The sequence below is a fragment of the Gossypium hirsutum genome, chromosome D11 (genome assembly GCF_007990345.1).
Source record: "Gossypium hirsutum isolate 1008001.06 chromosome D11, Gossypium_hirsutum_v2.1, whole genome shotgun sequence".
Classification (NCBI taxonomy): Eukaryota; Viridiplantae; Streptophyta; class Magnoliopsida; order Malvales; family Malvaceae; genus Gossypium; species Gossypium hirsutum.
The window spans coordinates 50,296,300-50,310,134 of record NC_053447.1 but is presented as its reverse complement, the minus strand read 5'-3'; the positions used below and the strand labels follow the sequence as shown (position 1 = coordinate 50,310,134).

Genomic DNA, 13,835 nt, shown 5'->3' with positions numbered 1-13,835 from the left:
ACTATGCATTTCCTGGATTGTCTCATGGAATTATTCTTATGAGCAAGACCAACACACTAGAATTCCATTATTAGTTCGCAATTACAGGACTAAATGGTGGGACAAATTTAATGATGAAAAATATGATTCAAAATATTTGGATAATTTTTTCAACAAGAATCCAAGATTATGTAAGTCCGCAGCCCCGGATCAAACCACAGCAAAATTTCTTCAAGCAAAGTCGACAGCTAGTGCAATGTTAGCTCAAGCCAAGACCAAAAAGGAATACAAAAAACTCATGGTTGAAATGCTCAGCTCATTAGACTCCGAATCTGAAGATGAATCTCCGGCATCCTCAATCAAAACGGTGGATCTTGCAGATGATACCACGTCGGTAACCATCACCAGGTCTAAAAAGAAATAATACATGAACAGGAGAGATTCCTTGCAACAAAATAATGCGTGAACAGGAGAGATTCCCTGCAAGAAATGATGCGTGAACAAGAAAGATTCCTTGCAACAAAATAATGCGTGAACAGGAAAGATTCTCTGCAACAAAATAATGCGTGAATAGGAGAGATTCCTGCAACAAAATAATGCGTGAACAGAAGAGATTCCCTGCAACAAATATTCCCTGCAAGGAAAGACAAGTGAATAGTTATGTAATTTGTATTTTGTAATCAGAGAATATATTCTCTGAAAATTTTTATTCAAAAGTTTCAAATGTAATGATTTCCCGATTCAGGTGATGTAAAGAGAGAATAGCCCTCTATAAAAGGCTATCAGTTTGTGAATGAAAGGCAGAACTAGTTTTTACCCATTTGAGTTGTTTCTCCAAAAAGTTTCTCAAAGTTTCTCAAGACATTTAAGTTTTCAAAAATTTAGTTTTTAAATTTCCAAATTAAGTTTTCGATAAGCTTTCAAATTACAAATATATCATTACCAATCCGGTCCTCAGATCTTCGGGACTGACACGTCAGAATTGTGGTTCCAAAACTACTGTTCCTAACACCACAGGAAAACGGGTTGTTTCACCTAGCTGATCCACTAACTAAAGGGTTAAGTAGGAAAATGGTTCTTGATTCGTCGAAGGGGATGAATCTTAAGCCCAATGGTTGAGGAATTCATGGTGGATACCCAACTTAGTTCTCTAAGTTCAATGTGGTCAAACGAAACCATGAAAAGACTCATAGTGTACATTTTACCTATCCCTATGACGAACGATGTACATGCATAAGGTTGAGTTATTACTCTTAATGGATTCATAGCCTAGATTTTGGGTGGTCCTATTGAGATGGACTTGATGAATTCATTGACTTGTTGAGTTTATTACTCTTAATGAGTTCATAGCCCAAAGTTTGGGTGGTCCTATTGAGACAGACTTGATGAATTCATCAAATCTAAATTTGAGAGGATGAGCTTAATAAATACTCTTAATGATTTCATAGTCATGATTCGGGTGGTTTATATTGAGATAGACTTGATGAAATCATTTACATAAGTGTGAAGGACTAGCTACCTCCTATGAAAAACATTTGGACAATTTTTCTAGAGCACTTACCAGCATCCTGAAGTGCATTGGCTGAAACTTGTTGATTCATCAACGAACACCAATTAGATCTGAGATTAGTTGTGTGTCATGAGTTAACTCCTACCTTAAGAAGTTAAAGATTCGTTCACTTGTTAAAGAGAAGAATCACTGATTTCACTATGTACTAGTTCAAATCCACAAGATACTAGCGTTTAAGCGACTAATTTCATTGTTTCTCTTTTCACATTTTAATTGGAAAAACTTCTACTCTTTCTCGTGTTTATAAAAAAAATCAAATCACTTTGCATTAGTGGGGGATTGTTGGTAATATGCAAAGGATTGTTGGTAGTGGGTATATCCTAAGGATTGTTGGTAGTGGGTATATCCTACATTGGTTAAGTATAGACTATTAAGAGGGTTTATTTATAGCCTTACTTCTTAATCTCATTGAGTAATTGGGCTATAGGCCTAACACACGCACGGATTTTTGATTGTTACGAAAATTTGGAAAAAAAAATATTTTTGACTGTTGCGCGAAACCCTACGATTTTTTACTCTTTTTCCCCTACGTATTTACTATTTTAATCTTCTGTTACTAGTATAAATAGAGAGCTATTTTCCTCATTTTTACACAGAAAGCAAAACACAGCAATCAAAAAAATTCTTTCCTCCTTCTCACCACTTTTTCCATCCCTTTTAAAATTCTAGCATTTTCCCCTAAATTACATTAGAGGAATTTCAGCCTAGGAGTTTGGATTTTAAGCGAGACCGACTGTGACCCCTCCAAACTTTCTTGAGAATTGATCCTAGTATGATTTCCCTGATAAGAGCAATACCAATTGTGTTCCACTTTTCTTATTTGAGAGTACGAATATTGAAACATTGTTTTAACTTCATTTATTTTACAGTGTAATCATGTAAATTAATCTGACATTAATTTTTGCACGGCACAATAAATTTTAATTTTTTAATTTTTGGTTTATTTTTTAATCAATACTAACAAATTTATTTTACAGTAATATATTTCTAACAACCTAAACTTCATCTACTATCAATCAATATTATGAAAGAAAGAAAAAAGCCCTTACAGCAACAGAGTACAACATGATTGTTTAATTAATTATATTTTTATTTATGCTATGCTCCGGTACATGTGTATACTAACATGGTATTTATTTTAATATATATATGTAAATATTTTTAACATATTGTCCTAAACATTTATATGTACATATTAATAGTAATGGGATTTTAACATATGTAGTTTATTGTTATTATTTCTTACGTCTTCATGTTTCCCATAACACATGTAATTGTATGATTCATTCACTTTATTAGGAGAGATTTCATCAATTATAACTAAATAAAGAATATCCTTCTCACAATTCTCAAATATAAAAACAAAAATTTTTATGTTTCATCGACTTGAGAGATATGAGGAAAAGATATTTATTTATGTATTTTTGTTAATATAATAATCTGATTCACTTGAATTTCATTAAATATATTTGGGATTATAATTAAAAATGAAATTTTGATTTTTTTTAATTTTCGAAGCTCAAGCAACATATAGTTAAAAGGTACTAAATTTGGGCGTTGTGGGAGTGCTACAACCTTGCCAACACATAACTGACTCTCAAACTCAATTTTCTTTAGACATCAACATAGACACAAAAGTTATCTTCTTAATAATATAATCTAATATTATTGATATCATTTAATTAATTAATATAAATGCAAACAACCTCTTTGGCCCAATGACACGAGTAGCAAATTCTAGGCACGAGAGTTTAAGTTTGATCTCAAGCAACCTCATTTCCCTTCTCTAATTATTAATTAAAATAAATAAATAATTTTGATAATTTCACTTCAAAACATAAAAGCTAAAAATCAAAAACACCTAAATTCCAACTTTTATGTTAAGGTGAAAAATTTTTTTTTTTTTTTTGACAATAATTTTACTTAAAAATCAAAAAAAAAATCATACATTTTGAGATTGAAAAATGCTTTAGTAACCAAAGGAGCAGGAGTGAAGGTGACACCACTAGTTGTTGCCTCGTTGCCCTCTTACCATGAAATTTTACATACTCTTATTTAAGCACAGGGTTCATGTGCTCAACCTACTACAACAATCATGGAATTTTGGAAGTCATCCTTTATATGTGATAATGAGTACATATGCATTCCAAATGGTGAATATTGTTTAATTTGAATTCATAGTAACTTAAAATTGTGATTTTCGGGTCTATTTATTAAGATTATTTATCTAATATTTACATTGCGGATTTGAGTAGTAAGGATTACTTATTATTTATATAAATAGTAGTGCTTTGCTACTGATATTAATGTATGATTTGCTACTTATTATATTAATTTATTTTTGTACTTTTAAAATATTTGTATATTTAAATACATTTTAATATGTCAAATGTTTATTTTATGTGGATTTTAAAGTGTTTATATATACATCATATTTTAAGTAATTTTTCATATAACATTTTCATCATATTTCATTTTTCTTTTCAAATTATTTGATTTAAGCAATGTCTTTTTTTTTTCATATCATACTATCTTATGGTATTAGAACAATGTGAGTAAAAAATATATGGAAATTATATATTTATAAAAAAATTGTATAAAAAAATTGACTCTCTAGTTAAAATGATAAAATTAATATTTTAAAGACTAAGGTTCAAATCTCACCACATGTTGATTTTTTTATAGATATATTGTGTTTAAAATAATTTATATATATATATATATAGAAAAGTATGATCATAGTAGTAGTATATCAAACTTTGCAAAAAGAATGAGTTTTTAGTCAATTTTTAATTAAATTTGTAACCAATAAATTTATGATACCAATCCAATCAAAAAACTTAAATATAATAATAACTATAGATATATTAAAATTGATATAATAATAAGTTTAATTATTTTAGAAAGTGTGCCTAAGAAGAGCAAAGACATTTTTATCTTTGAATTTATTTTCGTAGTTGTTATAATTAAAATATTTTGAATTTAATTTAATTGTTGATGGAGATATCTGTAATTCTTTTTATAATGAAAATAGTCAACACTATTTTTTTTATATTTTAAATTGCATTTTTAAGAATTTGTGATTATTAATAGATTTATCTAATTTTTAAATAAGAATATTAATTTTATTTAAATTCTTCTATTAAATATCTTTATATTTATAAAGCTTTTAATTGAGTTGATGCGATAGTTAATTGGGTATCAATTTAATTAAAAAATATATAAAAACACCCTTATTTTATAAAATAAATTGTTTTATTTTAAAGTTATTTTTGGCATTGTATATCTTTTATATAGAAAAATAGAAAAAAAAAATACATGTACAATAAAATTTAAACCCATACCTTTTTAATTTTTTTTACATTAATAATTTACCATTCAATCAAAATTTTACTTATTGTTTATTTTATTCTTTTTTGAATTTATTTATTACACATAGTTTTATTTTTCACTCAATAGCCATAATATAATCTAATAGGAATTATATCACATCACCCTATTTCTGAAAGAAATAAAAAAAAATTAAGTTATCTTAGTAATTATGTTAGATTTTCAAGATAAAGAAGATTTTTTAAAGGGGGTTTTTGTGATTTACATTATTTTATTTAAATAAATTACATGAAAACTTAGAAATAAAAAACATTTATAATAACATTTCTATTTTTTTTAAATAATTGTTTTTATGTTTTTTTTTCTTAATTAATGGGTTGTTTGATAAATAAAAAATTAAGTGCTAAAATATTAAGCATTGAATTTATATTATAATACTTAAGTGCAAAATATAATTATGCCATTTGATAATAATAAATCTTATTACACATGGAGTTGAGTTGGTGAGATATATATATATATTTTTAATTTTGTTAGTTATTCACTTGATGTATTATTTTAACAAAATTACTAGTATGATTTTATTTTATTATATTACATTTTATAATTTTTTTTAAAAGGGTCTGATTTATTATTTCACACAAGGTCTAAAAATGTCAAGAATGAACCTGAACCATAGGAAGACTCCTACTTTAGTTTTGGGTCTTACCATCGAACAACATATAAATTGCAGGTTCAGTTTATTGTATTCATCCTTTTTGTATTTCTTCTTAGATTATGGTTTTAGATACTTCCCAAATGCTTGCGAACTGGACTACTATGCAAGTTAGATGCTTCTCATCTTAACAGGGGCAAGGATAGCCAAGGTGAGGAGGTTATTAAACCATATACGCCTACTACATTAGATTCTGATGTTGGTCATTTTGAATTAGTTATTAAGGTACTTTCCTGAAATTTCTTGCTGGTTGGAGCGAACTTTAGTGCGATATTTTCTAATTGTATGATGGAAATTTTCTTGTAAGTAGATGTATCCTCAAGGAAGGATGTCACACCATTTCAGAGAGTTGCGTGTTGGTGATTATCTTGCTGTGAAGGGTCTCAAGGTATACAGTTTCTTAAATATGAATGCATAGAGTGCTCTTGTCTATAGTGTACTCCTTTCCATTTCCTGCATGTTTCTTTGTTAACATTGCTTTTGGTGTTAGCAACAGCTTTTTTTTTTTAGGCGAGCTACTTATCTTGCTTTTATTGCTGTCGAAATCACTTTTTTTTTTAAAACGGGCGTCGACTTTGAAAACGAAAATGGAGTCGCCACCAATCCTTTTTTCGAGGTGTGATCGGGACATCTTAAAATATTTGATTTACTAAAATAACGATTTTGGTCTACGAAGTTTGAAAAAAATAGGTTCGGGAGTTGGTTACGCACGAGGAAGGATTATCACCCTCGAAATGCCCAAAATTGGTACCTAGTTGATTAATGGATGTCTTATAGTCGAATGATGAAAATCCAAGATTTTTAGAAAAAATGACTCCCCTTTTATTGATACCATACATTTAAAAAAAAACGTTTGGATAAATTTGAACGAGTGTAAAAGGCCTTCTCGCCTCGAGGCAATGAAATGTCGTACCCTATAAGTTAAGATGCAACATGCGAATCCTCCAGAAAGAGCTAGCCTTTAAAAACTTTATTGAAATTTAGCGATTTTTGAAAGATAAGAAATATTTAGCCATTTTAGTTCGACGAGAAAGTCAAAACCCCGTAAGTTAGAGTATGATCCCTCGAAGTCCCAAAGGCGACATGTAACTTGCCTTTAATTTTATTTAAAAACACATGCTTTTGAAAAAGGTCATTTCGAGCTAGCATGGAAATCAAGACCCCGTAAGTTAGGATCCTATTTCCCGAAACTTCGAAATACATTATAAAACCGACTCAAAATGTATTTAATTGATATTAACATACCAATGAACTACGAATTAATCCTAAAGAAGTACCAAGTAAATTAACATACATAAAATGTACAAGTTTAAAAAAACTAGAGAACAAATGGCTTAAAAGAATGGAAATTGAAATAATAAATTAAATGTACAACAATTTTAAATAATATATATAAGTTTGAAATAGATCCAAAATAGAGTTAAAAATAGAGTTTACATAAGCGGAAAATATATATAAAATAGGAAGAAAATCCATACAAGTGACGTAAATATATATATATATGTATATATGAGTCTAGAGAAGTAATACATATAAAATGGAGAACTTAATATAATAATATATGCATATTAACATATACATAAAGTTGCAGTGAACAAAAAAAGAAATAGAATTTAAACTAAGATGAGTAAAATGATTTAATAAGTAGTAGAAGTTTAAATAAATGTTATATGAAAATAATTTTAAAATAATTAATATACAAAACAACTTGAAATAAAACTATACACAAAGTAATTCTAAAATAAAATAGTATATAGTAAAATAATACATATATATTTGAAAAATAAATGAAAATATAAACAAATATATAATACTAAGAATAATAGTAAAATATAATATAATGAAAATAATAACAATAGAGTAATAATAATAATAATAATAATAATAATAATAATAGTAGCAAGCTAATATTAAACTTAATTAGTAAAAACTAATAAAAAGGATTAAATTGTAATCAAAACAGAATTTAAAAAAAACAAAAATAAATTGAAACAGAGGGCAAATTTGCAAAGTGCGCGTAACCTGGAGGGCCAATTGGGAATTTACCCAAACCTTTCAAACACTGTGTTTTAAAAGGATTTTAAAAAATAAAATTGGAAATAAACGGGGGAAATTCAAAAATAAAGAAAACAAATTAAAACAACGAAACAAATCAGAAGGATAAAAAACGAAAATTTCCCATTTAGGGCAAGAGCGCGCGGACCCTACTTGAGGGTTGGGTCAACGCGCGGATCCTGCCTCACCGAACGGCACCGTTTTGCTTATATTATAAAAAACCAAAAAATTTCTTAAAAAACATTTCTATTTCATTCTTTTTTTTTAAAAAAAAAGAAAGGGATGTGAGTCGTCTGCTAGGGTTTTGACCCTAACACTTTCACGCCGCCGCCGTTGTGCCAACCGTGGAACCACCGCATACGACACTCGAAACCAAGTAAGCGCTCTTTTCCTTTTATTATCTTTTAAAATATGAAATAAAGATAAAAACTGATGAAAAAAGAAAAGATCGAAGAAGGGGAAAAAAACAAATCACCTTCAAAATTGTTCTTTGATTCTTTGTTTTCGTATCTTTCAATATTTTCGATACAATATTCGTCTAACCCCATTTTATCAATCAGCTTTTATAGCCGAATCTTTACCAAAAAAGAAAAAAAATCTCTTTGTTATATTTCTGTTATTCTTGCTGTTTGTGGCTCGTGGTTTATTGCAGGTACGTGGAAGATGTGCGTTGTGCAGGGCTGCTGTGCGTTCGAGTAGCGACGTGGGGGCCATGGGGCGGTTGTTGCGGCGCTAAGGAAAGAGGGCTGCCTAGGGTTTCTGCTGTTCTTTGAAAATTTTTGTTTTGGGCCACACTGTAATTGGGCTGGGGTTTGTAATTTAAATTTGGTATTCATTTATGGTTTTGGGCCTGGGCTAAGAATTGGGTATTACAGCTACCCCTCTTTGCTCGTTGTCGTGTAACGGGAACAAAGCAAAGACTAAAAAACTTAATTGTGCCCGGTCTTACCGAGCCTCAACTTCTTCAACGCTTCTCTTCTTCAAGTAGCCTCGTTCTTACCCATTGCATCTTCAGGGGTATAGAATCTGGTGCTTCAATCCACTCCACTGTGACATCAGGGAAATAGAATTTATAACCTGTGTCTGCTCCACTGCAATTTCAGGGAGATAAGACTTGTTGCTTCAACCTGCTCCACTGCACCTTCAAGGAGATAAGGTTGGCTACCAACTTCAATCTACTCCACTACAACTTCAAGGAGATACGATTTGCTATTTTTAATCTTTTTCGCTGTCATTTTAGGGAGATAAGACTTGATGCGATCTACTCTACTGCAACTTCAGAGAGATAAGACTGGACACGATATGCTCTACTGCAACTTCAGAGAGATAAGATCTGTGGTTTTAATCTGCTCTACTGTAACTTTAGGGAGATAGGATTGGTTTCTTCAATTTTAATGCTGGAGAGATGAGATTCGCTGCCTTCAGCTTTAATCTACTCCGCTACCACGCCAGGGAAACCAGATTCGCTACCTTTAGCCTTAATCTGTTCTACTGTAACGCCAAAGAGATAGGATTCGCTGCCCACAGCTTTAATCCGCTCCACTTCAGCTATTCCAAGTCTTAACGCGAGGGAGATAAGATTTGCTGCCCTCAGCTTTAATCTGCTCTGCTGCAACGCCAGGAAAACAAGACTCGCCACCTTTAGCTTTAATATTTTTCACAGTAATGCCAAAAAGATAGGATTCGCTGCCCACAGCTTTAATCCGCTCCGCTTCAGCTATTCCAAGTCTTAACGCCAGAGAGATAAGATTCACTGTCCTTAGTTTTAATCTGCTCCATTGTAACGCCCGGGAAACAAGATTCGCTATCTTTAGCTTTAATTTGTTCCACGGTAATGCCAAAGAGATAGGATTCGCTGCCCACAGCTTTAATCCACTCCACTTCAGCTATTCCAAGTCTTAACGCCAGGGAGATAAGATTCGCTACCCTCAGCTTTAATCTGCTCCGCTGCAACGCCTGGGAAACAAGATTCGCTACCTTTAGCTTTAATCTATTCCACGGTAATGCCAAAGAGATAGGATTTGCTGCCCACAGTTTTAATCCGCTCCACTTCAGCTATTCCAAGTCTTAACGTCAGGGAGATAAGATTCGCTGCCCTCAGCTTTAATCTGCTCCACTGCAGCGCTCGTGAAATAAGATTCGCTACCTTTAGCTTTAATTTGTTCCACGATAATGCCAAAGAGATAGGATTCACTGCCGACAGCTTTAATCCGCTCCATTTCAGCTATTGTAAGTCTTAACGCCAGGGAGATAAGATTCGCTACCCTCAGCTTTAATCTGCTCCACTGCAGCACCCAGGAAACAAGATTCGCTACCTTTAGCTTTAATCTGTTCCAGGGTAATGCCAAAGAGATAGGATCCGCTACCCACATCTTTAATTCATTCCACTTCAGCTTTAATCTACTCCACTGCAATGCCAGGGAAATAAGATTCGCTACCTTTAACTTTAATCTATTCCACTGCAATTCCAGAAAAGTAAGACTGGTGTCTTCCACTCCACTGTAACTTCAGAGAGATAGGACTTGTGGTTTCACCGATCTGTTCCTTGAGGAACATGACCTGTATAATGAACCTAATTATGCCTAATGATTAGGATGTCATGATTAGAATGAATCAAATGCTCCTTACTAAACATGCATGAATGACATTTGAATGAATGCAGAATATCATTTTTCTGAGAATGATCCCTCTTTAACACTTAGGTAGTCACTACTCAAAGTTTATTAAAGTCGTATCACTGACGCGCCACAACCTCCTCCTGCTCAATTAGCATCTCTGAAGAAACACTTAATTAGATTGCCCCCCACTGTGAACTTCAAAGATAAATCCACTAAGACACAAAATAAAAACTGTGGCTTTTTCTCAATCCTCTCCTATTAGAAATCTAGGATACAAAATGTGAAGCCCTTTGGTCTTTTACACCATTCTCAGAGTGTAATACCAAATGCCTAGGCACAAATGAAGAATTTTCTTCTCCGAGGAAACCTCTTCTTATTGCAAGGTGATTATTGCTTGTTTGTTCATTAGAACTTTGTCACCAACACAACATCTTGTCATTTTATTCAGTCAGTGTTTGGACAACAAAATTCGAAAAGATAATCTTACTTTAGAATTTTTCTTTTTAGACATTTTCAACTTTTGAACTTGGTGTGTTCTAAACTTTTTCCCTGTTTCAAGTCCCTATATTATTTAGAAACTTCTAGAGTAATATGCAAAACTTCCCTTGTGAAAGTATTATTAGCCCATTAATAGTTATTTCAATGGAAAATACTTGAAAAAGATTATCACAATGGACAATATGAAATTTTATTGAGAACAAAACTCTAGATGAATAAATTATCAAGAATAAGAATAAAAGAGAAATTAATTGGAAACACGTGTCTTGAAAAAGAATGAAGTATTCCAAGACGACAAATTTAATATAAATAGTGAAAAGGCTAGGCGCCCTAGATATCGCAACTTAAACTTCTCTGTGCAAACTTTCTGAAGATCATTCTGAGTTTGACATGTGCTTAGAAGATCAACAGTACTCTGTCAATGCCCCAGGATGTTGAGTCCCCTTTCCCATTGACTCAAATATAGCAAGATCACCAGATGCCCCATTTGATCAACATTTGAGCCACTTTTTTCGGGTTTTCAACTCAAATCCTCTTTGGTCTCAAGGCGCCCTTTGCGGGTTTTCACCTTAGCCTCTCCATTTTTTTCCCTTTTTTTTTCTTTTTTTTAAAGAAAAGTACTTCTTAACTGAATCTGAGTTTACAAGGTTTGGCAAATCTTTACCATCCATCTCACTCAAGATCAAAACTCCTCCTGAAAAGGCCTTCTTTACAACATATGAACCCTCCCAATTTGGCATCCATTTTCCTCTAAAATCCCTTTGTATAGGAAGGATCTTTTTCAACACTAGCTTCCACTTGTGGAATTCTCTAGGACGAACCTTTTTATTGTAGGCTCGCATCATTCCCCTTGATACATCTAACCGTGCTAAATAGCCTTTAGCCTTTTTCCTTCTATTAAGTTCAACTGATCGTATCGAGATTAGACCCATTCTGCTTCATCCAATTTCAACTCAGCCAATACCCGGATAGAAGGAATTTCAACCTCAATAGGTAAAACTGCTTCCATCCCATAAACCAGAGAGAAAGGTGTTGCCCCGGTCGAAGTCCTGACATACGTTTTATAAGCAAAAAGGGCGAATGGTAATTTCTCATGCCAGTGTTTATAAGTCTCAGTCATCTTTCCTACAATTTTCTTGATATTTTTATTGGCCACTTCCACCACGCCATTCATCTTTGGGCGATACGGCGACGGGTTATGATGTCTGATCTTGAATTGACTGCAGACCTTCACTATCGTGCTGTTGTTCAAATTCAGTGCATTATCGGATATGATCCTCTCAGGCATTCTATATCGACATATGATCTCTTATTTCAAGAATTTGCTAACTGCTGACTTCGTGACATTTGCAAATTAAGCAGCTTCCACCCACTTGGTAAAGTAGTCAATAACCACAAAGATGAAACGATGCCTATTAGAAGCCTTCGACAATATTGGCCCAACGACGTCCATACCCCACATGGAGAAAGGCAATTGAGAAGTCATAACATGAAGAGGTGAAGGAGGTGCATGTATTTTATCACCATAAATCTGGCATTTATGGCACTTTTTAGCGTAATTAATGCCATCTCTTTCCATATTGGACCAATAGTACCCAAATCTCGTGATCTACCTAGCCATTGTGAAACCAGTTGAATGCGTTCCACAGATACCCTCATGGACCTCTTCTAAAATTTTTCTAGCTTCCACTGCGTCCACACATCTTAACAGTATCTGATCCTTCCTTTTTTTGCACAGGATCTCCCTATCTAGTACATAGTCAATGGCTATTCTTCTCAATGCTCTCTTATCATTCTCCGTTGCCCGATCTGAGTACTCATGATTTTTCACATATTGCAGTATATTCAGGTACCAAGGATAGTCATCTTTTTCTTCTTCCTCAATACTATAGCAATGAGCCAGGGTTTCAAAAATGCTCATCTAAATAGGCTTCATGTCCTCTAACTCGTTCACTCGAATCATAGAGGCTAGAGTGGCCAATGTATCAGCCATCTGGTTTTCGTCTCGTGGGAGGTAAGAGAAAGTGATGTCATCAAACTCGTCCATCAATTCAAGAACCATCTTCGATAACTGATCAGTTTAGGGTCTCTTGTTTCCCATTCTCCTTTGAGTTGATATATCACCAACGCGGAATCCCCATACACTTTTAGCACTTTGATTTTACGTTCAATAGCTGCACGAATGCCCATAATGCATGCTTCATATTCTACTATATTGTTCGTACAAATAAAATCCAGTTTGCTACCAATAGGATAATGATCTCCGCTTGGAGATACTAGGACTGCCCCAATTCCGTTACCCACAGCATTTGAGGCTCCATTAAAATTTAGCTTCCACACATAATCCATTTGGGATTTTCTTCAGTGGTTACCATATACATCAAATCCTCATTTAGAAAATCAAAGTTCAAAGGCTCATAATCCTCCAAGGCTTTGCTAGCTAAAAAGTCAGCTATTACGCCCCCTTTCACGGCTTTCTGACTCACATACACTATGTCAAATTCAGAAAGCAAGATCTACCATCTGGCCATCCTCCCATTCAAAGCAGTCGACTCCATCATATATTTTAAGGGGTCTAACTTTGAAATCAGTGACGAGTACCTCGTTTCACAATCAGTGAATTTCTTGCTGAGATAGTATATTGCCCTTTCTTTCCTTTCTGCTTCATCATGTTAGCCTAGCACGCACCCCATGGAATTGTCAAACACTATTAAATACAGTATTAATGGCCTATCCAGACTAGATGGTGATAGCACTGGAGTATTAGACAAATACTATTTTATTTTGTCAAAAGCCTTCTGACATTCCTCATCCCATACACCCGAATTATGTTTCTTCAGAAGACGAAATATAGGGTCACATTTCTCAGTTAGTTGCGAAATGAACTGAGCAATGTAATTCAATCTTGCTAGAAAACCTCGTACATCTTTCTGAGTGTGTGGTGGAGGCAAATCTTGTATTGCCTTGACTTTGTCTAGGTCAACCTCAATTCCTTTTCCATTGACTATAAAACCCAGCTATTTCCCTGATCTGGCTCCAAAGGTTCATTTTGTTGGATTAAGCTTAAGCT

General features: G+C 33.1%; 1 protein-coding gene across 1 annotated transcript in view; it reads left to right on the top strand.

Annotated features, from left to right (window-relative positions):
• Positions 1 to 5,541: 5,541 nt before the first annotated feature.
• LOC107913624 (NADH--cytochrome b5 reductase 1) overlaps positions 5,542 to 13,835 on the top strand; it is a 30,543-nt gene continuing 22,249 nt past the window's right edge. Inside the window, exons 1-3 of the mRNA XM_041104210.1 lie at positions 5,542 to 5,612; positions 5,729 to 5,819; positions 5,905 to 5,981. Coding sequence (XP_040960144.1) covers positions 5,542 to 5,612; positions 5,729 to 5,819; positions 5,905 to 5,981 — 239 coding nt within the window. The remainder of the gene's footprint in view (positions 5,613 to 5,728; positions 5,820 to 5,904; positions 5,982 to 13,835) is intronic.